Here is a 26716-nt window from a genome sequence, read left to right as displayed (position 1 = left end):
ACACCTGACCTGGGCTACAAGGCTTTGCCCTGTGACCTTTATACAGAGGAGGAAACAGAGGCCAAGGGAACATCAGTGACTCGCCCAGATGCCCACCTCTGGTGAAGGGACCGTTGGGTCCCAAGCCTGGCTCCAGGCAGGCAGGCTCCATGATGTGGGTGGTCCGTAACTCAGCAGCCGTTGAGTAAAGTCAGGCTTTGTGGGGCAGAATTTCCGCTGGTGACCTTCCCGCAGACCACAGGGCTGGGCCATCCCGCTGACAAGCCCCTCCAGCCCAGGGAGCCCTGTGGCCCACTGGCAGTTAGAGGAGCTTCCTGACGTCTCCTGACTATTCCGCCTGTGCTCCTCTGTGCGCAGAGAGAGCCCTGGGAAATGCTTTTTCTGCCCATGTGGTGTGGACGAGGGTGGCAGGCTGCCTGGAAGAGGAGATGGGAAAGTAGCCCTTGGCCCAGCCCTCAGGGATGGACCTGCCGGCGCCTTTCCAGGCATTGGCATCCCAGGCTGGGTGGCCCCTGGGAAGAGCCGGGACAGCTTACTCATGCCACGTGTCACGCTGGGCAGGGAAGGTGTCCAGGCTCACGGGGGCCTCCGAGAGCTCACTAGAGGTCACAGCCTGTCCCCAAGCCCTCCAGCAGACAGTCGCCGAAACCTGACACAGGCCAGCTCCTGGGGTCCCCAGGTGAACCAGAGAGGGAGCTCAGGTGTCTGGGGGAGGTGGGACGTCGGCAGGTGCTGTAGTCTGGAGGAAGGTGGGCTGAACCGGACATGGGTACCCAAGGGCATATGGATGGCAGGCATGGGTTGTGGGTCGGTGGCAGCACGTGGGCCGTGTAGACTCTAGGAAAGCCCAGCCTGGTGCTCAGACCTGGGTTCAAATCCCTGCCCCACCCCCTTACTACCCATGTGACTCTGGGCGCCTTATTTCACATCCACAAGCCTCTGCTTGCTCCTCTCTGTGATGGCGAAAGGCATACCTGCCTCCGTAGGTGATCGGAATTGGGTAAATGGTGGGCAGTGACCGGCGGGCTGTGGAGGACTGTTTTCCCCCGCTGCCCTGGGGGCCTCATCCTGACGCTTGAGTGAGACATTGGTGCATCATTCAGCGCGGGCTGGCAGTGACGGGAAGTGCTCAGCTGGGGGGGCGGTGGCAACGGTTGTTCCTGGGGTTTAGGAAAGCTTCCTGGAGGAGGTGGCATTGAACCGGGCCTCGGAGACGAGGAGAACAGTGTGTGGTCCAGACACAGGGCCCAGCCCAAGCGAAGGCACACAGGGGACATCGGGGGCCGTGGCTGGGGCAGGAGCAGCATTGAAACCAGCGTGGCCAGGAGGGTGTGGCGTGTCATGGCAAAGACACAGGCCTTTTCCTGGGCACAGCAGGGCCGTCAAGACACTTTCCTATTCCTTCCGTCCTCTTCCAGAAATATGGAACCAGAAACTCAGAAGTGCAAGACATGTAAAATTAAACCAGATTTCTACAGAAAGGCCGCATTGCATAGCGGGAGAATCTGAGTCTGTTTTCCTCCCCTTTTCCCCGGGCTCGTGTCCAGGTTTCAGAAGGCTTCACAGTGCCAAGGAGTTAGGGTCACGGGGCCACCAAGTCTTGACTATCATGTGTCCACATTGGTGCCTACAAGACGTCATGGACAATTGTCCATGCAGAAGGTTGGAGAGATGCCCCTTGCTCCTCCCTGTTGAGGTCCCCCAGGGCCTGGAACCTTCTAGGAAGCCAACTAGGAACCAACTAGGAAGTTGTAGTAGCAACTTCCTACTACAGAGAGTTTGAGTGCGAGCAGACCAGTGACTGGGGAAGGGCCTGGACCATGGGTGGGACAGGGTTGGAGGGGGCAGATCAGGGGTGTGATGCAGAGGTGCAGGGCTGTGGGGCTTGGGAAAGGGAGGCTTTCCTGGAAGGGGAAGCCTGTTAAGGTTAGCTCTGAGATTTTCTAGGTGATTTAGCAAAGGCTCCCGTAGAAGCCTTTCCTAACAAGAACCTTCCGAGACAAGTGAATTCTAAAGAAAATGACGCTTTGAAGATAAATGGGTCGTTAGACCTGGGGCATTCATGATGCTTCCTAGAGTCGTGGGCTGGGCCACAGTGGGGCAAGGGTATGGCCGTTTCTGAGCCAGCTTTGTTCTGGGGCAAAAGAGACGATACCAGAGGCCTTTAGTGTTATCCCAACTGGGTACATCACATCTGCCGTCCGGGCCTCAGTTGCCCCCCAGTATCTGGTAGCCCCTCTCCTGAGTATTGGCCAGAACGCCTGGCTAATGATGGACTTGGACTGAGTCTCAGAGGACAGTGGGTGAGATTTGGGGCCTCTGGTGGTGGGGGGAGCCGAGGGCCAGCCGCTTGACAGATCCCTGGGGGTCCGCATGCTGGCTGGAGGGGCCTGGTGGAGAGACCTGGGGCTGCAGAGGGCATGTGGGGCCGGGCCCTCTGCTCATACCAGCGTGAACTCCAGTCCTGCCTTTCAGTGGGCCCGGGCGACCCAGATGTGAGCTCAGGAGCCGTCGCGAGTGAGAACAGGACAGGTCCACACTGTTGGAGCTGCTGGCTGCCTCAGTGGGCTTGAACTGCGTTAAAGCAGGGAGGCCGGGCCAGCGGGTCTGGGAGGCAGGTGCCTGGAGACAGCACTAGGAGTCGCTCAGAGTCCCTCAAAGCCCCCGGCATCGAGCTCTCAGGCACAGATGTGCACCAGGAGCCACAGGCCACTGTTCCCCACAGAGCACAGAGGGCGTGTTTGCTGTGGAGGGGATCTGGGTGACCCTGGAGCCAGACCCAGAGGGGCCCCCGGCCGTGGACACCAGCACAGCAGCAGAGGCTCTTTGGGGTAATGCTGGGAAGCAGCAGCGGTGACCCAGGAAGGAGACGCCCTCCGCCCAGGGGGCTGGTGTAGGAACAACCACAGAACATTCTAGGAGGTCATAAAAACCTGAAGGGAAATGCAGAGTATGTGTCCATGGTGGAAGTTCGGAACATAGAGAAATCTAAGTGCCCAGATGGCTGTTCGTTTTTAGGATGATACATTTCTTCTGGATTTTTCCCAAGCTTATTAACTTTACATCTCGCTGTTGTTCTTTCTGTAAATTTACGTACACACACGCTGGAAACATAACCACTTTCTGATGTTTTTTAAAGCGCCTGATGACATTGCCTGGTCAGGCTGCGTCATAGTTACTGTGCCGTCCCCCAGCCGGGGACATTGGACAGCTCCTCAGACTGTGGACACCTGACCTCGACATCGTGCGCATGATCCGGCCAGTCACAAAGCCTTCCCGTAGCAGCACACGGGGTCTCCCCCAGTAACCAATCTTACAGGAAGAACGCGAGTTTCAGAGAGGTTAAGAAACCTGCTAAAGGTCACACAGCTTGTGCTGGGGTCTCCCGGAGCTTTCAGCTGAGCTGGGTGGCTCTTTGCTGCCCCCTCCTGGCTGCCAGCATCCATAGCAGGGGCCCTGCCTCTCACCCTTCAGGTTCACAATTAATCCTTTGGGTTTTTGTATACGTACAACAAAAATATATTGTCAGGAGAGCGTGCGGCCCTTGGTCTCGGGGTTGTGAGTTCGAGCCCCATGTCGGATGTAGATACTACTTTAAAAAAATTATATATAAGGGCGCACGTCTGCCTTCTTTTTTTTTTTTTTTTTTTTTTAAAGTTTTATTTTTTTTTTTTTTTAAGATTTTATTTATTTGTCAGAGAGAGAGAGGAGAGCGAGCGAGCACAGGCAGACAGAATGGCAGGCAGAGGCAGAGGGAGAAGCAGGCTCCCCGCCAAGCAAGGAGCCCGATGTGGGACTCGATCCCAGGACGCTGGGATCATGACCTGAGCCGAAGGCAGCTGCTTAACCAACTGAGCCACCCAGGCGTCCCACGTCTGCCTTCTTTTCAGGTCATGATCTTGCCGTCCGCAGTGAGCTCCCTGCTCAGCAGGGAGTCTGCTTCTCCCTCTCCTGCTCCTGTCCCCTGTTTGTGTGCGTGCGCTCTCTCGCTCTCAAACTTTAAATATATATATAAAAATACATATTTGTATATATATAAAATACATATGTATATTAAATATATGTATATATGGCCTGCCTTGTGGCAAGCAGAATCTAGAAATACAAAATAGACCAAAAAAAGTCTCTCCCTTGGTGGAGCTTATTTTTTAATGGGGAAGATAAATAAGGAAAAAGAGCACCATATTTGATAGTGACGAATGCCATGGGGACATACAACACAGGTAGGATTGTCCAAAGGACAGTTTTAGATAGGCCAGCAGGAGTTAAGACCTGGAAGAAATGAGGGTCTGAGCCATGTAGAAATCCTAGCGGAAGTGTCTAGGGAGGAAGTCAGTGCAAAGGCCCTGAGGCCCTGAACATACTTTGGAAGTAAGGCTAGCAGGATTGCTGATGCAGTTAAGCGTGGGGTATGAGCCAAAGATTTTGTCCTGAGCAGCTGGAGGGCGAGAGGGGTCAGGGTCTGTCAGGCACATGAGACACCTAAGTGGCCGGGTTGGACAGGCAGATCTGTAAATCAGAGAGAGCATCCTGCTGGAGACATGCGGGTGGGGACGATTCCACAGGCAGTGTGTTTTGGTCGTGAAGCTGGATCACCATGGGAATGAGTGTGGACGGTTTGGAGGGGCCCAAGAGTGAGCCCTGGGCCCTCCCACATTCAGGTGTCGGAGAGATGAGGAGAGACAGGCGGCCCGAAGCCGAGTGCCTGAGCCAGATGCTGTGTGTGAGGTCACGTACGGGAGACCTGAGACCGGCCCATGGGGTTGAGCAACCCCCAGAGGTCGTGGGCAGCGAGGTTACCAGCCATTCCAGGGAGGGGACCTGGGTGATGCGGCCGGCTCAGGAGGGACGGAGAGCAAAGAAATAGACCGCACCAGGGGCAGGAGAGAGATCTGGTCTGCCGGCTGCAGTGGGATAGGAGTGGGTTTTAGAGGTAAGAGCCACAGTGTGATTCTAGAGAAATGAGTGATGGGGGAGTGGGGAGGGGCAAAAGGAGGGACACCGCCGCCCCCCTCCCCCTGAGAAACAGGGTGGGTGGAAGAGGGGAGCTGAGAGCTGGTGCCCGAGCCCCTGCTGACTCCTCCTAGGGAGACAGGAAAGTGATGGGGCAGCGCTGTGGGTCCCAGTGCCGATGAGAGACTGGTGGAGTCAGGTCCTAGAGGCAACGGCTAGAAAGATGGGAGGGGACAGTCCCGTCCATCCTGACGTGGGCTGCCATGGAGGGGCTGCCACTGTGGGTGACCAAGAGGTTCAGACGTGGCCGTCGAGGCACGGAGGGCCGGGGGCTTGGAAGGTGCGTCTGCCTATGCGTTGCTCCCCAGGAAATGTGATGGGAGCAGGGTGGGTGTCCCTGAGCCCCAGGTCATGAGCTCAGTGTCACCTGCGGCAAAGACCAGCCCTTCTCCCCTTGGAGACCTAGCTTCCCGCCAGGAGGCCAGGCAAGGCCTCTCACACGGCCGCAAGGAGCCCTTCTCAAGCCTGTCGGGTCGATGCTGTGGTCGTGCCCATTTCACAGCTGAGCACACCAAGGCTGCAGGTGGCAGCCTGGGTTAACCCGGGGCCCAAGTCATACCCAGGTCTGGGCTCTTGTGGAGTCTCAGCAGAAATACTGGGCGGTGCGGGGGCAGGGGGGGCCAAAGAGTGAGGCCAGAATTAGAAAAGGCCTGGACCAGAAGCACTGGTGATTCAGGCTCTCTCTGGTGGCACTGGAGGCTTGCTTTCTGAGTCAACGAAATGATAGGATCAGCCTCACATTGTCTTACGGTTACCGTGGTAACCAGGCGGCCGCCCACCAGGGGTGGATAGGAAAAGCAAAACTGGGGTGGTGAAGCCAGGGGAGGGCTGAGGAGGCTGACCCCAGGAGGGAGGCGGCAGGCCCCAGAGGTGGGTGGTGCTAGGATCTAGAGGTGTCCGAAGTGTGGGAGGGAGGCCGGGCGGAAAGTTCTGGAAGAGCCATGGTGGTACCCAGGCCCGAGGCTGGGTCTCCAGCCCCCGGAGACATCCAGGGGCCTGTCGCACTTGGTGGGACCCAATTGGTGTTTTAGCGCAAGGCGGCGACGGGGCTGGGCACGGTCCACGCGGAGGTGGCAGTTGCTGCCACCACTCAGGCCAGTGAGTCGCCCGCGGAGATGGGCCAGGGGGCACACTGACCACTAGGAGACCTTGCAGAAGAGCCTGCGAAGGAACAGGGTGGGGTGGGGGGAGGAAGTGGAAGAACTTGCTGGTAAGAAGAACTGGGAGCCGGGCCCTTCCGCGAGACACAAGAGGGATCAAGAAAATAACATTTTAGAACTATTCTCGAATTGCAGTGGCAAAAACGGGGGTGGGGACGGTGGCGCCTTGTTGGGTAGTGAACTCCCCGTCACTGGGGGCATTTGAGTGGAGATTGGAGCCGCCTTTGGCTTCACTGTCCCCTGCCTGGTGAGAGGGAGCCCTGGAAGGGCTCAGAGGCAAGGTGGTCACCCACCCCATCACTTCCCAGGGCCTCCCAGCTCTGGTGTTCGGGAACCATGAGCGAAGGACAAACCCAGCCGCCCAACCCCAGCATCCTCCTGGGCAAACGCAGGGTCCCGGGGACCCAGGCCCATGTCCTCTGCCCTGGTCCCCGCCCCCCCAGCGGCGCGGCCCTCCCTGCCGGCTCCAGGGGACCCTCGGCCAGAAACCAAGCAGCAGCTCCCCCTCCTCCCCACTCCCCCCCAACCCCAGAGCAGGGGCTCCGCGTCCCGGAGACAGAGCAGAGCTGCCGACTTCCTGTGTGACTCCAGGAAGTCAGGTTCGCCTGCCTGGGCCTCAGTTTCCCTCCTTGTAAAGCGGGAAGGTCCCACGGGGACAGCCAGGGCAGGGCGGGGAGGAGCGGGTGGCCCGGGGCCGGGGGCGCGCGGGAGGCGGCGCGAGGCGGAGAGGCCGGCCAGGCGGAGCGTGGAGGGCCTGGAAGGCCTGGCTTTGCAGCGTGGACTAGACCCTGCAGACCCGGCCTTGGCAAGCTCTTCCGCTGACGTCCCCCGCGGCCGGAGCCCAGCACCCCTCCAGGACAGGGCTGAAGTTTCTAAGGGCTGGGGGTGGGAGGTCCTCGCTCTACCTCCACACCGTCTGCTCCCTAAACTCTGCCCTTAGAAGGAGCAGCGGTGTTCGGTCGCGTTCCGCTGAGGGAAAGGAGTCAGCCCGCTTGACCCCGACTCGCTCCCAGCTCGGCCCGAGAAGCGCGGCGGCGGGGTGGGCCGAGGGCCTCTCACGCAGAGGGCTGGGGTCCTGTTCGCGGGTGGGGAAGGGGGGCTTCCTGCCACTCAGCAGCCGCTATGCCGCGTGGGCTTCCTGGAAAAGGGGGCCAGCATGGGGCTGCTCTCAGCACAGGTTGGAGGGGGACGGGGACAAAGTGGGGGGCAGTGCAGAGTCCCCTCCGGCCCCCTCAGGAACCGGTGCCACCACTTCTGAGCTGCGTGACGGTGGATAAGTGACCCCCGGTCTCCAGACCCCTCCGCGGTCCCCTGCCTCCTCCCCTTAGCCCCTGAGGGTCATTTCCTCCTCGGGGTGGACACACACGCACACTCACATACACACGCACATGCACACACACGCGCACACTCACACACATGCATATGTGCACACACGCACGTGTGCGCGCGCGCACACACACACACACACCTGCTCCTCTGGCTCCACCGCCGCCCCTTCCCTGGGGCCCCCACACCCCCCCTCCCTGCTTCCGATGCTGTCCCACTCTTGAGAGCTCAAAATAAAGCCGTCCTTTCTCGCGTTTCTAAAGATATCCCCGTCCCAGCGCCAGCCACATGTTTCTCCACTTAATTATCTCTGCTTTTCTTTGTTAATTAGGCTCCAGGAACAGCCTCCCCGCTGCCTTCCCGGGGAGAGCTGGCATCTGCAGGGCGGGGCCCGGAGGCCTTTGTGGGCAGACGCCCAGCGGGGCTGCCAGGCCCCCGCGCTCTTGGCCCGCTGCCTCCTTTCTTCCAGGCCCGGCGGCACAGGGGAGGGCGGAACGCTGTCGGGTCAGGAGGCCCCTACCCTTTCCTGGCCCCTGAGGACCTTGCTGGGTCCCCGAAGTCCCATCCCGCCCCTGACTGGGCTAGTGGTCCCCAGGCCCTGTCCTCCCGGAGCCCTGCCAGTTGGGAAGGGGGACCCCGTGGTTCCTAGAGCTCCTTAGGCTGAGGGCTCCCCAGAAGGCAGGGGGCTGCGGGGGAGGCTTCAGACTCTTCTGCAACATTCCAGAAAACCATGCTGAAACTGGTTCCCAAGCTGGGACCACCCAAGCTCCCAGGAACAACCAGTGCCTTTACTGGGGCTGGACTGAGATGGGCTCCGAGGGTCCCCGGGCCCGGCGTGCAGATCAGAAGTTCTCCGTGGCCGATAAACGCGTCTCTGGGCCACAGGTGTGGGGGGGCTCAGCGTACGTGGCTGACCCGGGGGGGGGGGGGGGGACTCCGTCTTCCCGGCCTGCTAAGGACAGCTCTGGGGACAAAAGAGGCCTCACGGTAGGAGGTGGGAGTAGGGGACAGGCAGCCCTATCCTGAAGCCTGCCGCAGGCACAGAGAGCAGGACGTTCCTCTTTGGGAGCTCAGGTGCTGGGCACTCCTCTGGGCTGGGTGTGGGGCTTTTGCTCAACATGAGTTTTTAAAAAAAAGAAAATCCTGCCTCACGGAGACGCCGTTCTGGTGTAGCTGCGGGGAATCACGCACCAAGTGTTAAAGTGTGTCAGATGTGCGCTCAGGGGAGGCGGGGAAGCAGATGGGGGAAGTTGCGGTTATTTTCAGAGGGTTGCAACATGAACTAGGTGGTGGGCCCTCAGGGAGGGCGTCTGGGGAGTACTCAAAGGGGCGGGTTGTGAGCCGGAGGGTGGCCAGGGAAGGGTAGTGCAGGCAGAGAGAGCGACTGCAAAGGCCCTGGGGTCACCTGCCAGGGTGTCGGAGGAAGCAGGTGGGGGAAGTCGTAGGAGATGAGGTGGAAATGGGGAGAGGAGGCAGACTGCGGGAGGCTGGATGAGAACGTTGACTTTTGGGGCGCCCTGGGCAGGCGCAGTCAGTTAAGCGTCCGACTCGATTTTGGCTCAGGTCATGATCTCAGGGTCCTGGGATGGAGCAGTGGTGGCTCCTCAGCAGGACCCAGCCCCCCACCCCCCACAGGATTACAGATGCCACGCAAGGTGGGGGAGGAGATAAAGGTCCCCCTGCACGCTCTGTGATGTAGGGGAGCCCCAAGTTCCCAGTGTGCCGTCTCTGGGGTGGGAAACAGGAAGAGTGGCCCCAGCAGAGGGTCTCAGTTGCCAGGGGAGGGAGGAGGGGTTTGCCCCATGGACAACAACACCAGAGTCCTCAGCAGGCTTCAAGCAAAGGAAGGACGGGGTCCCCTAGACTCTTGAGAACGATTGATGCGACTTGCAGAGCCGAGAATAGTCTTGGGGAGGCCAAGTGGGAAGTTCTCCCATCATGAGAGGAGCAGTTCTGAGGCCCAACTCGCCATGGGCTGGGCTTGCCAGAGGTTTCTCTGGGAAAGTGGCCCATCGTGGTGACCGCCTGCATCGGTGGATGACGGGGACACATGGGGTCGGCATGGGTTGGAGCTGCAGGGCTAGATCACCCCAACATGGTGGCTTGAAGCAACATGGGTATTTTTCCCCATGAGTTGCAGAGGTAAGGAATCCGAGATGAGTGGACGGGCAGGTCCCTCTGGAGGCTCTGGTCTTTCCCACCTTCCAGAAACCCCCTCCTCCAGCTCCGAAGCTCTCACGCTGACCTCTGCTTCTGTTGGCCCAACTCCTCCTGCCTTTGACCTTCTTGCCTCCTTGGAAGGACTCATGATCACAGTTAGGGCCCACTTGGATAATTCAGCATGACCTCCGCATCTCGAGACCTTTACCTGAACCAGCCAGTGTCTTCTGTCGTGTAAAGAAACGTAGTCCCGGGCTTCCGGGGACTGGGACGGGGACAGCTTGGGGGGGCCACGACTCTGCCTGCTCCGAGGTTGGAAGCCGCCAAGATGTCTCTCCTGGGCAACCAGGAGGGGGACCCCAGGGAAGGAAGCCCAGAGAAGAGGGACGGGTTTGAGGGAGCCGCGGAGAGACCGCTTGGGGACGTGCAGAATCAAAGGCAGGGGGAAATGTGGGTTGGGGGTTGGGGGTGCAGAGACGGAGAGACAGATGCTCTTCCTTCCTTCCCCCATGTGTGGAAACAAGGTCCTGATAAGCAGTCAGCACGGCCACAAGCCTGGGTTTGGGACACTCTGTCTTCATGCCAGCTGGTTGGAAGTCGGGGGCCAGTCCCGGCCCCCGCTTACTTGCTGTGTCACCAGGCCAGGTAGCTTATCGCTCCGTGCCTCAGTTTCCCTGTCTGTAAAGCGGAGGTAGTCCCAGGGCCAGCCACAGAGGGTTGTTGGAAGGATTAAGGGGATGGATCCAGGCGGAGCTGTGAGAACAGTGCCCAGCCGCACGCGAGACCTTGATTTCTCTCTGTCGCTTGGCGCTGGGCATGGTCACGGGCACTAGGGCTTTAATCTCTTGGACACACGGGTGAGAGCTGACACGTTTCAGCGTGCGTGCGACAGGGAGTGACCGTCCTCCAGTGTTTGGCAGGCAGCCTGAGCTGCTGTTGTACAAACACGTCACATCCTGGGAATCAGCCCCCGCACCCCAGGTGATGCTGCAGAAATGCGTTCCCTGTGTTCTGGCTTCTGCAGCCGAGGGGCCAGATCTGTCTGTCTCTCCCAGGAGGGGCGTTGTTGTCCTGCTCCTGGTACTCAGGGCACGGTGTCCCTGGCTGGTCCCGGCCCCAGGTCAGCCCAGGGCCTGCCCAGCCTTGGGTCAGTGACGTCAGTGATGTCTGGCGCGCATAGCTGGGACCTGGGAGGAAGGAACGGGAGAGGAGGGAGAAGGAGGTGATTTCCCCTGGGAAGGGCCATGTGCATGGCTGGTGCCAGGATCCCAGATGAACCCCCACAAGAAGACCTGGTGTTTGCCAAGCCTGGCTGGCAGGTTGGTACGAAGGACCCTGAGAAGGTGCTGGGCCGCTCTCCAAGGGGAAAGCAGTACCCAGGGGTCAGAGAGACTGGGTTTTCGTGTTAGTGCTGCCGATCACAGACCTTGTGGCCTTCATGATGTTGGGTGAGCACCTTGACTCCTCTGAGCTTCAGTATCCTTATCTGTAAAATGGGACCATACGCTGGAAGTCAGGCTTGTCCTGAGGCGTGAAGGGCAAATTTCCAGCCCCAGCAGGGGAGGCTCCAGCCATAGAGCCCTGTGTTCTAGACCTTCGGTACAGCTAGAGGTCACAAAGCTGGGCTCCAGGGAGGGGCAGGGAGCACCCGACCAGGGAAGGGAGATGGATGGATGTGGGTGCAGAGCCCTGTCTGAGGAGACTCTAGGGAAGAAGGCTTGCCTTCTTCCCTCCCTTGTCCCCATCCCCACTGGACTTCGAGCACTGACCAGATCAGTCCTGATCCCGGGTCCAGGACCCTCTCTACCATCAGTCATCCCTGCATGTGACGATGATTCGCTTAAGTTTTTTATTTTGAGATCATTTTTAATCACCAAAGAGTTGCAAAGATAGCCTAGACTCCCCAGATAGATACTTTGACCCACCCAGGGTCGGCAGAACCGCGTACCTTTGTCAACACTAAGAATTCAACCCTGATGGATACCATACGCTTAACTAAACCACAGGCTTTCTGTTTAGATGTCTTGAGTTCCTCCACGAGTGATTTTTACATACCAGAGTGCAGGTAGCACACCTTCTTTTTTTTTTTTTTTTTTTTTTTTTTAATTCTTTTCATTCCTATTCCTGCTCATGTGTCTGCTTGGTCAGCGATACTGGCAGTGAACCCCGTGAGCCCGTTGCCATCAGAGAATTAAAACAGGGCAGGTAGGGGCGCCTGGGTGGCTCAGTGGGTTAAGCCTCTGCCTTCAGCCCAGGTCATGATCTCGGGGGCCTGGGATCGAGCCCCGCATCGGGCTCTCTGCTCAGCGGGGAGCCTGCTTCCCCCTCTCTCTCTGCCTACTTGTGATCTCTGTGTGTCAAATAAATAAATAAATAATCTTAAAAAAAAAAAAAAAAACCAGGGCGGATAACATGCCCCCAGCCCCGTGCGCTCCCTCATCCGGCCCTCCTCTCTCCCCGGAACAAATACAGCCACTCCCCTTATCCACACTTTGCTCGGTTAGGCTGCCCTGGGTCAGGCTTCTCCCCCAGTGGGCATCTTATCCTCTTACATCATCACAAGAAGGGGAACCACGATACAATTAGATGTTCACAGGGAGAAATAGACCACATTCGCGTGACTTTCATTACAATACCGTATGTTGTTATAATTCAGTTTTACCATCATCGTTGTTCATCTCTTTACTGTGCCCGGTTTCTAAATTAAACTTTACCATCGGTATGTATGTGTAAGAAAAACGTCCAGCGTATCTAAGGTTCGCTTATGGCTCACAGGCTGACCTCTGAAGGGGCTCTGTGATGTGTAATATTTGCCGGAACTAAAATTGTTCCTTTTGCATGCTTTTTACCTTTTTTTCTTTTTTGAAGATGTATTTATTTATTTCAGAGAGGGGCCGGGAGGGGATGGAAGGAGGGGGCGAGGGAGGGAGAATGTCAAGCAGACGCCACACTGAGCGCAGAGCCCCACGTGGGGCTCGATCTCACGACCCCGAGATCACGAGCTGAGCCGAAACTGAGAGTCAGCTGCTTAACTGACTGAGCCCCCCTGGGCGCCCCTCTTTGTACTTATATAAGCAAGATGTGCCCTTGTGTGTCAAGTCTGAACTCGCTTTCCTCGCTCGGCCTTACATAAGGCGACACTGACGTGTGACAGCACCCTGGCTCGCGTCCACTGCTCCATGTGGTTCCAGCCGGTGACCCCGCACCTCTGCGGTCCTTGGCCACTCGGGGTGCTTTGTGGTTTTCCCGTTAATACGAGTGCCGTTAGCGCTCTGGACCCTATTTCCTTTGGCACGTGTAAGAAGTTTCTCGGGGGTCTGGGAGAGCGGGCACGGGGGCGAGGGCCCCCTCCCCACTGCCGTGGACGCGTGGCCTCTCGGAGCCACCGATGGAACTCCCGCTGCACCTGCACGCCGGGCTGAGAGGGGTGAACAGGTGAAGCTGAGCGCGCCTTCCCATTCTGGTGAAGGTCCGGAGCCAGGAAAGGAAGGTGTGCAAGCTGCAGGGCCCGGGCGGGGGGCATGTGGGGCAGCTGTCCCGTCAACATGGGGACCCCCGTGGACATCCCCCCTCCGTTCTCTTGAGGGTCTGCGTGACGCCTGCATCGCCCAGCCCAGGCCTTGCAGAGAGGAGGGGTCTCATGGAAGCGCTGGGAGAGGGGAGGGGGGAGTCGTGTCCCTCTGAGCAGCTTGTCCCTCAAGGCGGGGTCCTCCTGGCCCCGCACCATCCTGACGGTCCGTGTACAGACATCAGTCCGAGCCGCGGACCCCCAGCCAGTGCGGGGAGGCCCCCGTGTTCGGGGTTCTCGTACTTTGCTCCCGGGCAGAGGACTGTGGGGCCCCCGCAATTGGCACCCGGAGCCTGCTGGTCTCTGATTGTGGACCCAGCTCGCCGGTGATTTAATAAGCCTGGTTGCGTTCTTCCCCCGGGCAAAATTCAGTTAATCCTCAGGCGAACAGATTAGAAACAGCCAGATGAGAGCTACTGGGGCTGAGGGAGTGACATAGGTCAATAAGCTGGCAGGAGCAGCGGTGGGGGAGGGGCAGAAACGCTGACAGGGTGGGCCTGTCCTCGAAGGGGGTCCCTGCCGCGGGAGAGGGGTGGAGGGGGTCCAGGTCTCTGCTCTGCGGGGGCAGGTGCAGCACTTTCTGGCCCGGGAGATCCCGAGGGGGACCTCTGGTCCTCCCCGCCCCACTCTACCCCAGCACGTGCTACCTAAAAAAGGGGTACCCGATGCATTTTAGTAAGTGGCCTGCCCAGAATGGGCACGACAAACCGGGGGGACTGGAGAGAATAAGCATCTGTTATCCAAAAGTCTCCTGTGTGACGTTTAATTCCCTGATACCCCAGGATAACGGAAGCATTGATCTAAGAATAGCGTCAGCGACAACCTGATTCTGGTGATGGGGCCTTCGGCTTTTTATACGTGACATCAGGGGATCCCCAAGGTTTCCCGGCTGAGGGATGTAGGAACAGGCCCAGAGAGGTTGAGTGACTTTCCAAACATCACATAGCATTAGGGCTAGAACCAAGATTGCCTGCAGTCTGTTCAGCCAGGGACCCCCCCCCGTCATAGGCCCTTGGGGACCCCCTTCCTCCCCCATGCATGCAGGCATTCAGACAGGTGCCCTGGGGGGCCCCACACTCCACGTGGGTCCCTAAGTGTGACATCTCCAAGTGGAGAACGTTCTGAAATGTCTGCAGACACTGGCGTCCTTTATAGTCGGTCTGGGTTCAGGGGAGCTCTGACCGTGCCCCCCAGAGCAGGTTTGGTGCCAAACCTTTCCACACGAGGAAATCCAGTGGTTTGGAGAATCATTCAAGGTCACAAGCTAATAACAGAGGATTTGAACCCCAGCGGTCCAATAGCAGAGTAAACACTCTTACCTCCCGGGCGCAGGGCTTGCCCTTCAGACTGGGTTTATGGCCAAGGCCCCGCACGGCCCCACAGTGGCTGTGCTCCCTGCCCTACCCTGTGTTCTCGGGGACAGTTTCCTGGGTTTGTGTTGCCCACATGCAGACCAGACTCAGAGGGGACAGTTCCCGGGCGCCTGTCCTGCCCCAGCCCAGGCTAGCAAGGGCAGCTGCTCCCCCCAACAGTTCTGGGGACGGTCCCTGGGGACCAGCAGGCCTGGCCACAGCCTCTCCCAATGGTGAGTGTGCAACCTGTGCGACCATGGTGGCAGGAACCTGGCTCTGTCACAAAGGGGTCTCGTGACCTGCCCATGGCCGACATGGAGGGTCACCTGGCTGGGCCACCGAGGCCAGCAGGGAGCCTGGCTCTCCCCGTCAGGGCTGGAGCAGGGACACAGCGGGGGCCTGTCTCCGCCTGTGGTTTCCTTTGCCCACACTCCTCGAGGAACTGCCTCTGGTCTACTCTGAGCACCCAGACCGGGCAGGGGATCCCCCACTCCAGCCCACGGCAGAATTACTCCCACCTGTTTTACTCCAAAATGCACCCTTTAAGAAAACATGGAACTTCCTTCCTCCAAATTAAATAAAAACCAAAAAAAATTTTTTTTAATTAAAAAATGAATAAAAACAAAGAGCAGGGAGGAGCCAAGAGGCATCCTTTCTGAGGCCCGGCACGGTGCACACAGGAGGTGCTGAACACCCAGCAGCAGCACCTCCTCTGGGAAGCCCTCCCTGATCCTCAGCTGGGTTAGGATCCCCCCACCGCATGCCCTGCACTGGTAGTCATCAAGGCCAGTGGGTCACTGGCCACCCAGTGTCCCTCCCTATCCCTTGCTTTAGACCAGGCCATCCTTCCCTGCCCCATGGGTGCCGCCGGGTCTGTGCGGAATCCTGGCCCCCAGGGGAATGCCAGGGGGGAAGGAGGGAAATGGACAGCATCTGCCCACTCCCCCCAGGCTCTGGGTGGCCCTTGGGCCCAGGAGTCTGTCACGTTGTCCACTCAGGACCTGGAGAAGGGTCACGTTGACTCTTGCCACCGTGAGGTCCTGAAGACTACCTAGAAAGGCCGTGTTGGGGGGGATGTGGGGAGGAGGGGGGCTCTCAGGGGGGCAGAGTTCAGTGCCTTGGCCTCACTGATGGGACTGTGATTCCCAGGGAGGGGGACACAGGAAAAGGGTGTTATCTGGGATGCCTGACGTCTGCAGGGTCTCAGGGACACCCAGGTGGCTGGAAGGTCATGGTTGAAGAGACACATGTAGAAATTCAGAGATATGGCAGATCTCGTTCCAGAGTCTGGAGCGTAGGCATGACCGGGACCTCACAGGGCACAGGGTGGTGGGGGAGGGAGGGGCATCGGGAGGCCGGGGCGGCAGGGGCAGCAGGCAGACTGGGGAGGGAGGCCCGGCCTGCCAGGCGCAGTGCCTGCGTTGGCCTCTGAACTTGAACTAAGTTCTGTGAGATTTTCCGGATTAAAACAGGAATTGTTTTTCTCCACAAACCCATTCTGTCTGCTCTGGCCTGCATCTCCCAGGCCCTGGCTCCCCGCCTGCTTACGCTCCACTCTCTGCCCCCACCCATGTCTGCTGGAGATCCCTGCCTGCTCAGGGCACCCCTCCTGGATCTCCAGCCCCGGACACAAGCCCGCAGGCCCCTCTGTCCCAGGACCCTGGCGTCCCATCCCCATCCTCCACGTCCCCCAGCCGGCTGGCCCCCTGGGCCCCGTCTCAGGACTCTCCCAGCTGCTCCTTTAGATCCAGAACAGGGGTGAGGGGAGCCGAGGGTCCAACAGCAGGTGCCCATGGAGGTCTGCCCTGGGCCCTGGGTGGGGAGCGTGTGCAGACCCCCTGCTCCGGCAGTGCACCTGTCTCCCTGCTCAGGAGCCTCTGGCTCAGGATCCCCCAGCAATCAGGACAGGTTTCCGACAGCCCAGCTCAGTCTAGCCCCCATGCTCCAGCCACGTCCAGCAGACCAGCCTGGGCCAGTTCTTCCCACCCCACCTCACCCCATCCATCCATCCCAAGTCCCCTGCCTGTCTTCCAAGAGAAGATTCCAACAGCCCGATCCTCCAGGGAGCCCGCCCAGATTTGCAGATGGGGGTGGGCACCCTGACTCCTGGCCCGGGTCTCCCATCTCACTCGAGGGTGGGCACTGTGAATGTGTACCACCCACACTATGCTGGGAGTTCCTTCCTCCAAGCAGGTCCCCTGCCTCCCTGGCCTCAGAGTGCTCCGGGTCAGACACCGGGGGCCGCGCTGGGGAAGCCGTTCTGGGCAGGGGGAACAGATGGATTGGAAAACAGACGACTGAAGCCAGAAACAAGGCTGCCTGATACTAAGCTCCGTGGGCGGGGGAGGGGGGGCGCACTAGAGCCCGTCCAGGGGCTGGCCCGGGCCGACCTTCACGGCCCCCTTGTCTTCCTCTCGTAGATGAAGATGATGCCAACAGACTTGGGGAGAAGGTGATCCTCCGCGAGCAGGTGAAGGAGCTCTTCAACGAGAAATACGGTCAGTGCACGAGGAGTGGGGTCTGCGGGGCCAGGTCTGCGGCCCCTCCTCCCTCTACAGCCAGCCCTGCCGCCTCCAGTCCCGCCCAGTCCCGCCCACCCCCGCCCCTGCCAGCTGCCCTGCCCATGACTGGTGGGAGCTGACCCCTTACTTCCCCCGTTGGAGGAAGGGGAAAGAGCCCGTCTGGGGCACCCAGGGCAGTGGTGGCGGTCAGCGATTCCGCTGCTCTAGGGCTGGGTCGTGCGGCAGAGGCCATAGCCCACGGCCAAGTGCTGGTGAGCGCAGCTGCCCAACACACGTTTAGCTGTGAGGACTCTGGGGCAAGGGGTGCGATCCCTGCCATCCTGGGGCTCTGAATCTGTGCAGGGAAGTGGTCACGGAGTGGGTTAGGGCCATGCCATGCTAGGGGAAGGCATCCAGGGTGCCAGGGCACAGCCCATATGGGGCAGTTAATAATATGGTTACTGGGCACCCAGCTGGCTCAGTGGGTGGGGGGAGCGTGCGACTCTCGGTCCAGGGTCGCAGCCTCGAGCCCCACGTTGGGTGTAGAGAATACTTAAAAAGTAAATTCTTAAAAATAAAATAAATTCTTAAAATAATAATAATAATAATAATAGTATGGTTACAGTCGAGATTTTTAGGTCACTGAGTGCCCAGCTGTGCTAGATGCTTTACTTGTGATGAATTCAGTATCATTTCCATTTTGCACTGTAGCAGGGAGACAGTAATAAAAAATATTTTTAAGTAGAGTTTAGGAGAGTGATAACGGAGAAGACAAAACAGGAGCAGGATAAAGGGTCTCGGGCCTGGGGGGTGGGGCAGGAAAGCCCCTGGGAGGATGGGACGAGTTAGCTGATGCTCAAATGTCAGGAGAGGACACGCGTTCCAGGAGAAGCTTTCGGGGTGGTGGGGACAGCTGGGTGACTGGGGACCAGCAAGGAGGCCAGAGGACCTGGAGTAAGCAGCTGGGGGAGGCCCCGATGCGCGGGGAGGGGCAGGCAGGCCTACCAAGGAGTTGGGGTTTCATCCTGAAAGTGACAAGCAACTCTGCTGGCCATTGTTGGGGTCATCTCTGTCACTTGTCATCCTGACATCAAAATTCGAACAGGGATGAAGGCGGGGAGAACGGCACTGGTGACCCACCCGGTCACCCAGAGCCAGCCCGTGTGATCGCCAGCCGTTGGCCAACCTGACTTCCTCTGCGTCCTCGAACGCGCTTCAGAATCTTGGAAAACACACCCAAGACATCCCGTCCTATCATTCATAAGTAATTTATAATAGATTAATATAAGTATAAATAATAAGGAAGGACTTTGTAGTTTTTCTACCGTGGGTACACACACCTGTTGTACCAGGTGGGCGCGCTCAAGTGCCTGTTTCATTGTCAGTGCTGGGTATTAGATTTATGGTTTTGCTAAGCAGATTTTTAAAAAGGGTGTGTATTGATTTTTTAAACTCTAGTGCGGTGGCCACGGAGCTGGACCACGCCGGGATCCAGCCCTGTCCTCGGAGGGCATGGCCTCCCACGGGGGACGTGGCCTCCCACAGGGGACATCTTCCCCTGGCACTGACCCACCGTGTCTTGTAGGCGAGGCCCTGGGCCTGAACCGGCCTGTGCTGGTCCCTTACAAACTGATCCGGGACAGCCCGGATGCCGTGGAGGTCACGGGCCTGCCCGACGACATCCCGTTCCGGAACCCCAACACGTACGACATCCACCGGCTGGAGAAGATCCTGAAGGCCCGTGAGCACGTGCGAATGGTCATCATCAATCAGCTCCAGTGAGTGCCCCCCCCCCCCGCCCCCGCTCTCAGGGCAGGGTGGAGAGGGCAGAAAGAGCAGGGGGAAAGGGTGGAGAGATTCCCAAAGCTGTCGCAGCGGGGGGAACAAGAGAGGCAGAGATAGACGCACAGATGCCTCTTCCTTGCCCAGAATCCGGGAGACAGATAGCTTAACACTCTCATCTTCAACGAAAGGAAACCGCTCCCCAGAGGGAGGAAAGGGCGGGGGTCAGTCCTGGTGGGTCAGCTGGGAGGCAAACCAGGCTCTCCCACTCCATCCAGCTCACTGGAACTCAGTACGACACACGTTCTCACGGTTCCTCAGGGCTGGGAAGTCCGAGATGAAGGTGGTGGCAGGTTCAGGGTCCGGTGAGGACCCGCTTCCTAGTTTCCAGATGACCCATCTTCTCGGGGCGCCTGGGGGGCTCATTTCGCTTCAGCATCCAACTCTTGGTTTCAGCTCAGGTCATGATCTCAGGGTCCTGGGATCGAGCCCCGCATCGGGCTCTCTGCTCAGCAGGGAGCCTGCTTCCCTACCTCTCTCTGCCTGCCTCTCTGCCTACTTGTGATCTTTCTCTCTCTCTCTCTCTCTGTGAAATAAATAAAATCTTAAAAAAAAAAAGTCAGTTATTTAAAAAAATTTAAAAATCAGAAAAAGTCAAGACTACAAATAAATTACCACATAGTCACTATATGGCTATAGTTAAAAATAGTTGATTGCACATTTGGAAATTGCTAAGAGAGTAGATCTTAAAAGTCCTCGTCACAAGAAAGAAAGATTTTGTGGGGCACCTGGCTGGCTCCGTCTGTAGAGCATGTGACTCTTGATCTCGGGGTCCTGAGACCTGGAGCATCTCCTCTCATGAGAGGTGTCGCCTCTTTTCGGGGCAGGTCGAAGGAAGAGGGGAAACCCCATTTTTCTAACCGCCACCTCATTTCTTTCTCTTTTAGACCTTTTGCAGAAATCTGTAATGACGCCAAGGTGCCAGGTAAGGCAGAGGCTGGAAAGGCCACCTCTCTGCCTCTTGGGGACCAGGGTCTGTGGGCAGATCGGGTGCAGGTGCCCGCTAGGGGCGGGGTGGGGGGTGCCCAGCCACGGCCTGGCTGAGCATGTCATATGAGCCAGAGATAAGATGGGCAGGTTGGAGCCGGGGGGTGGGGTGGGGAAGGAGTGCTGGTGGGATCATGGAACCCCCCTGGGGAGGAGACAGACACAGGGGAGGTGACCCACAGTGGGAGGCAGCTGCGTGACTGAAACTGGCTGCGGGTTGTGGGGGGGCACCCCACCGTCCTTCCTGCATTTGCAGAACACACATCTGCACCAGAAACTCCCCTAGAGCCCTTGAGCACACAGGAAGCTGGGAGACCGTCCAGCAGACAATGGTTCCGCCTGAGAAGATGCACTATGGGAATGGGGCTGTGTTCCCAGGGGTGACTGGGAGGCACGCCTCTGGCCACAGTGTGCTGCTGGAAAGCTGAGGCCCAGAGAGAGGAAGGAGCTTAGCGGGCCCATGTGGGGGGCTTGGTGGCCCCCTCGAGCCATCCTTCCAAACTGCAGGTCCAGCAGGTGCCCAGTGGGGACTGTGATGGGCCCCCCATCCTGGCCTGAGACCCGAGGCCCCATCTCCAGCTGGGTCCAAGTCCCCCTGGAATGCCACGGCCTAGGGTGGCACAGCCCAGCCAGGAGCCAGCCTCCCTCTGGCCTGTGCTGATCACAGGGGCCCGGCGGGGCACCAGACTCTCGAGTGGGGAGGTGATGGGTTTGGGAGCTGTTCCCAGGTCGAAGGCAGAGATTCAGAAGGCCCCACGGAGGAGAGCCAGAGCCATGTGCTCCCAGGGCGGATGCCATGACTTGCGTCCACCACTCCCCCTACCCCACCTTGGCCATCTTTAGGGTTTTCCAGGCACCCCGGTTGGCTGTGACCCTGGGCCAGCACCTCTGCCTTCCTGTTCCTGTGGGGCCCCCTACCAAAACCCCTTTCCTCCGGCCCATTCCCTGAGCTCCTTCCGCCTCTAGTATCTTCGGTTTCCCAGGATGTCTGTCTACGCCCTAGTCACAGACCCCCAGCCTCTGATTTGTCTTCACCAGCTGGACAAACAGCCACCTCCTCGGCCCAGCCAGCCCTCAGGCTGTTATTAGGGCCCTGCTGGTTTCTACTCAGTGAACTGGCCGCTCAGTCTAGCACCAAACCCTCTTGTGTGACACGCGGTTGCAAATCTATTTTCTAAGTCTCACGTTTCCTACCAATTTCATTCTGCAGCAGCAGAGCCCCAGCTGAGTCCTTCCCCGTGCTGGGCTGGATGCTGGGCTGGATGCTGGGCTCTTTGATACACAGTAATCTTTGAGTCTCACATCACACGGTTTTCCCCATTTGGCTCAGAGAGGTTAATCGATCTGCCCAGGGTCACACAGCTAGTGCTGGCAGTAATGAGAATTGGAATCTGGGACGTCTGACTGGAAACCAATGTCTCTTTCCCCTGGGGGCCCTGCCTGCTGTGAACTGTCACCTGTCCCAGCAGTCTCAGGTCGGAGTCCTCACACGTCCACAGTTAACAGAGGAAATGAAGGCACAGGGCCAAGTGACTTGAAGTTACTTTCTCCAGGACCCGAGGCCAAGCCCTTCATTGCGGGATGCTGGGCCCTGGGAGTTCTGGGGAGGCCAGCCCCTCTCCCGCCAAGGCTGGATGGTCTGGGGATGGTACAAGGGGGACCTGGGCCTGAACTGAGCCCACTCGGGGAGGCATACCCGGGGGGTGAGGCTCATATTAGCAAAGGCAGGGGACCCAAGGGGCAGTGGGACCTAGTTAAGGTCGGAGGTTGGAGGGATGCGCCTCAGGGGCCTGGGGGTTCTGGAGACTTGAATGCCGAGAAGGGGGCTTGAAACCTGAAAACAAAAGCCTTCTCCAGAGGGGTTCAATGCCGAGACCCAGCGCCCCTTTTCTCCCACCAGCCAAAGACAGTAGCATTCCCAAGCGCAAGAGAAAGCGGGTCTCAGAAGGGAACTCCTTCTCCTCGTCCTCCTCATCTTCCTCCTCCTCGTCCTCTAACCCGGAGTCCGTGGCGTCCACCAACCAGATCTCACTCGTGGTAAGGTGGCACCGATCCCGACCTCCCCACCGCACGCGGGCATGGCTGTCTCCTCTGGGGCATGCGTTTGGGATGCAGGGAGATGCTGGGCCCTGAGTGGGGCTCCACAGCCTCAGGGCTGTAGACACGTCCGCCTGATCAACTCAAGACATAGCCCAACCCTGTCACCGGCTGCTCATGCCCCTGCCCCAGGCAGGATGTCACACCCCCGTGGGGCAAGTGGGCGGGTGAGAGCCCCCCCGGAGAGGGTAGGGGACTCCCCTGGGTGGTGCCAGAGCAGGACCCCACGCAGACTCTCGGTTCCCAGGCCGTCAGAGGCTGGGTTCATCTCTGCGCTCCTCTCACAGGCCCCGGGCCTAACCACAGCCCTGTGAGGTGCAGGTGTTACCCGCAGGGTGTGGAGGAGGCAAGCGGGGGTCAGCGCTGGTTGACTGTGGCCTCGCTGTGGTCAGCGGTGGATGGAAGACGCCACCCGCAGCCTCCTCCTCCTCCCATCCCGCCGGGGGCTTGGCTTGGGTTGTCTCCCCTCCAAGAGGAAAACTTCGCAAGGGGCACACACGCTTGGGAGGTCTTTCTGACTTCAAAATACCGGCTTTGAAATCATGAGTCCAGCGGGGAGAATAGTGGGACGCCTTAAAAAATTATGTGGGGATTTATCGTTTGACCGTGCCTCCCTTTAACTCCTTCCTGGGGAAAAACCCCCAAATTCAGGCTATCCCATTCTCCCCACCTAGGGGAGCCTGCCCAGGGTCCCCAGCTCTTCCCACATCCCAGATCCTTGTGTGGAAGGTCTTGTGGGCCAAGCAGAGGCGGCCTGGAGGGAAAGGGACAGACTCTTTGGGGGCCACTCCTCAGTTTCGTCCTGTCCACAGAAACAACCCCAGGGACACAGGTAGGAACAGGTCGGAAGGCCACAGCCCGGGCTCCCTGGCCCCTGGTGAACTCTGTGACCTTGGACAGGTCACGTCCCCTCTCTGGACCTTCAGCTGGACCTTCAGCTGCCTCCAGACGAATAGCATCTGACAAGGCCCTTCAGAAAGCATCGCTAAGTGGTCTGGCGGTCTTTCCACGTCACCTGGAGTCCTAACGCAGACCCTTTGTCCCCCTGTCTCTAGCAGTGGCCAATGTACATGGTGGACTACGCCGGCCTGAACGTGCAGCTCCCGGGACCTCTGAATTACTAGACCTCAGTGCTGAATCAGGACCTCACTCAGAAAGACTAAAGGAAATGTAATTTATGTACAAAGTGTATATTCGGATATGTATCGATGCCTTTTAGTTTTTCCAATGATTTTTACACTATATTCCTGCCACCAAGGCCTTTTTAAATAAGTAAAAAAAAAAAAAGAAAAAAAAAAGCATGGCCCTTGCTCATAACTTTTTTGCATGTTCTCGTTTGGAATTAACAAGTACAGCTGTCACTGGGACAAGGTCAGGAAACCCGGCCGAGACGGCCTGCCAAGGTCCCCCTTCCTTGCCAGAGCCGGTGCCCGCCAGAGCGGAGGCAGTGTCCCTGACCACTGGGCCCTGGTGTCTGGGGACAGACTTCTCTCATTTCTCTGCCGCTGGGGCCCTGTGGCCTCCAGATGAGCTGCCACGGGAGGCCAGGTGACAGACTGACCCCTGGCCTCAGGGAGTGCACAGGGTGGCAGGGGGCTGTCTTGGTGACTGAGAGGTGACAGCTCAAGTGTTCAGTATGACCAGTAAGCCTGGAATCTCCATGGCTGGGGAGAAGGCACCTTGGCAGAGGGGCCTCTGGGTTGGACCCAGAGGGGTGGGGCACATTTTTGATAGAGCTCAAGGGCATCTGAGCAGAGTGACGGGTCACAGCTGTGTCTCAGCAAGGCCACCTTGGTGGCAGGTGAGAAGGAGGAGGAAGGAAGGGGTAAGACTGAAAGCAGAAGGACAGGTCAAAAAGGGCCTGACGGTGGGCAGCGCCCCCATTCACTCAGAGAGGGGAAGGCAGGGTGCCCTGGGAAGACAGGGCAATGCCCAATCTAGAACCATCTCTGAAGCAGAAACTCAGAGAACACAGCTGGGGTTGGCTGGGGAGGACAGGCCTGTGATCTAGGAGAGCCTCGTGTGCCAAGGCTGGGAGGCTGCCCGAGACCTTGGGCGTTCAAGGAACAGGGAGTGGCTGGAGGTGGGATGAGGGCTGTGCCTGCACATGGAGCCCCACTGGCCGGGTGAGTGAGCAGAAATGCAGCCTGGGTCTTTCAGGCTGAGCCGGACACCCTGGGGACAGACGGCCTGTGTCGCTTTTTCCACTGGCATGTGGAAGTATGGAAGGCCTTGTGGGCCTGCCTGAGGCAGCCTGGAGGGGTGGGGAGTCACCACCGGATTATAGAAGGACCCGGCTTCCTGTGGGGAAGAATGATCAGGGCTGGAAGGAGAAGCTGGGAGACCCCAGGGGAGGCTCCTGTGCTTATTCCGGGAAGAGCTGGCCAGGCGTCCAGCCAGGTGGGGAATAACAAGGAGGTCAGCCAACAGGACTTGGAAGTCAATTGGGACAGGAGCGCTGGGGCACGGAGGGGTCACGGTGACCACAGGGTCTAGCCAAGGGCCAGAAAGGGTCTAGCCAAGGGCCAGAAGCCAGCCTAGGATTCCAACGAGCCTGAGTCCTGATTCAGCTAATTACACGATCAAAACAGGCCAGGAGCTTCTGCCAACACGTGGGGTCAGCCAGGTGCGCAGACCTGGGAGGGAAGGCCCCGGCCCAGCCTTCCGGACTCTGTTTCCTCCTGGGAAGATGCGAGAAGCCAGCAGCCACAGGCTTGGCACGCCGAGCCCAAACTGTCCCTCTCCCTGCTGCTGCCGCCACCTCCCTTTCCCATCCCGGTGGCCCCGGGGTCCACCAGGGCCGGCCACCCCGCCCGCAGACCCCTGCCCCTTTCTCTCCAGATCAGGGCTGGGGCGCCCCCCTCCGCGCCCCACACACATTCACCACCGCCCTGGAGGCCGAAACTGAAATCCAAGACAATCTGGCCCCTGCCACCTGGCCCTCAGCCCCGCTCCTGGAGGCCGGGCTCCCCCATCTAATCCCGCCTCCCCGGATTAGACGCCTCGGGCGCTCTTCCTGCCCCCGCCCCGCCCGGGCACGGAATGCAAACGCCCGCCCTGCGCTCGGGGCCCTTCCCCTCCGTCCCCTCCCCTGCCTCTCCGCCCACCGCCCGCCCCCTTCCTTTCTCCGCTGCCGCCACCACCGGGCGGGAGCGGGTGCCGCCGGGGCCCCCCGCCTCCCCGGGCGCCCCCGCTGCCCACCCCGGGCTGGCTGGCGCCTGTCGGTCGCCTAGAGATCAGCCGCCGCCCCCGCCCGGACCCGCGGCCGCGGCCGGAAGTGGCTCCTGCCGGGCGGGCGGCTGCGCGGGAGGCGGGGCGCGCGGGGAGGGCCGGGGACGCGCGCGCCGCGGCCTGCAGAGCCTCCGCCATCTGTCTGCCTGCGCTCCCGCCGCGCCCGCGCAGGCGGCTAAGGGGTGGTGCAGCGGGGCCCGGCGCCCTGGGGCCCGACCCCGCTGCACAAAAGCAGAAGGGGGACCCCCACACACCCCCGCAAGGCAGAGCCCTTGGGCCAGGAGGTGGCCTGTGTCCGTTCAGCCCGTCTTGGGAGCTTTACGCTCCGGACTGTGTGTCCGGGCCGAGGGCACGTTTGGAGGCCGCCCCCGACCCGTGCCCCGCTTTGCCCGCAGTGCCCACCCAGCCCGATCCGGCGGGGCCGCCTTCCTACTCCCGCAGGCAGCCCAGATGCTGTTTATGCGGCCTCTCCAGTCTCCGCGCATGTACTTTTTAAAGTGATTTGATTCAAAGCACTCATTCTTTAATTAAAGTTCATTTAGCTGCCATCTGTCTGGGTTCAAAACAGCTTCGTGTTTTGCAACGCTAAATGAGGATTGTTACTGGATTTGTAAACACATCCACCGAAAAAAAAAATCAGAAAAAGAAAATCAACAAAACATTTTCAAAAGTAATAAATGAGGAATGTGCCGAAGGAGTGCTAGGAGCTGCATCTTAAACACTGTAATTGCCGGGGAATGTATTCTGGCGGGTACATAATCATTTTATATACAAATCTTTGTACAAAAATCTGGTATCAGTGAAAAGATCAAGATTATAGAAAATGCCGGAATTATATCTGACTGAAAACAGTAATAAAGCAATAATCAGCGCAGGGACAAAGCTAGGGTGAGGCGGGAGGGGAGGGGAGGGGAGGGGAGGGAGGGGCAGCTCTCAGGCACCTGCTCCCGGCCGCCATCCTCCCTCACCGCCCAGGTGCACCCCTTCCGCTGAAAAAAAAACAGCCTGAGCTCTGGGGACGGGGTCTTCTTTTAAGGAGTCCACACTTCGTAGGGCGCCTGGCTGGCTCAGTCCCTAGAGCGTCTGACTCTCAGCCTTAGGGTTGTGAGCTTAAGCCCCATGTTGGGCATAGAGATTACATAAAAATAGATTTCTGTGGGTTTTCAAGATTTATTTATTTTAGAGAGACAGAGAGAGCACGCGTGGGAGGGGTAGCAGGAGAGGGAGGGAGCATCTCCACCTGAGATCAGGACTAGAACCGAAACCAAGAATCAGGCGCTTAGCCCGCTGCACCACCCAGGCGCCCCCCACCAAAATAAATGTTAAAAAATGATTGAGGGTTCTTCACTGAACCCCATGATACAGAGTCTCCTCCTGCCACCTAGCCCAGCCAGAGAAGAGGAGAAAAGATGGAGAGGAAAGTAGACAGTTGTTTTTTGCTTTTTCTTTTCGGTAATGCTTCATGCTGTGGTCCAGTGG

At 58.8% G+C, this 26716-nt stretch overlaps 1 protein-coding gene across 5 annotated transcripts in view; it reads left to right on the top strand.

Moving 5' to 3' along the window:
- GTF2IRD1 (GTF2I repeat domain containing 1) overlaps positions 1-23285 on the top strand; it is a 96184-nt gene extending 72899 nt beyond the window's left edge. For 4 of the 5 annotated variants that reach the window (XM_047713891.1, XM_047713890.1, XM_047713887.1 and 1 more), the window contains 5 exons: positions 17000-17077; positions 18666-18858; positions 19810-19847; positions 21810-21946; positions 23062-23285. In XM_047713891.1, the coding sequence (XP_047569847.1) occupies positions 17000-17077; positions 18666-18858; positions 19810-19847; positions 21810-21946; positions 23062-23130 (515 nt within the window). In that variant the 3' untranslated portion in view covers positions 23131-23285. Of the gene's footprint in view, positions 1-3139; positions 3498-16999; positions 17078-18665; positions 18859-19809; positions 19848-21809; positions 21947-23061 lie in introns of those variants that run through there. The other variant, XM_047713892.1, reaches the window with a different exon arrangement.
- The last annotated feature ends 3431 nt before the right edge of the window (positions 23286-26716 follow it).

The sequence above is a fragment of the Lutra lutra genome, chromosome 18 (genome assembly GCF_902655055.1).
Source record: "Lutra lutra chromosome 18, mLutLut1.2, whole genome shotgun sequence".
NCBI lineage: Eukaryota > Metazoa > Chordata > Mammalia > Carnivora > Mustelidae > Lutra > Lutra lutra.
The sequence above is the reverse complement of the archived record's forward strand: the minus strand, read 5'-3'. Positions and strand labels throughout refer to the sequence as shown.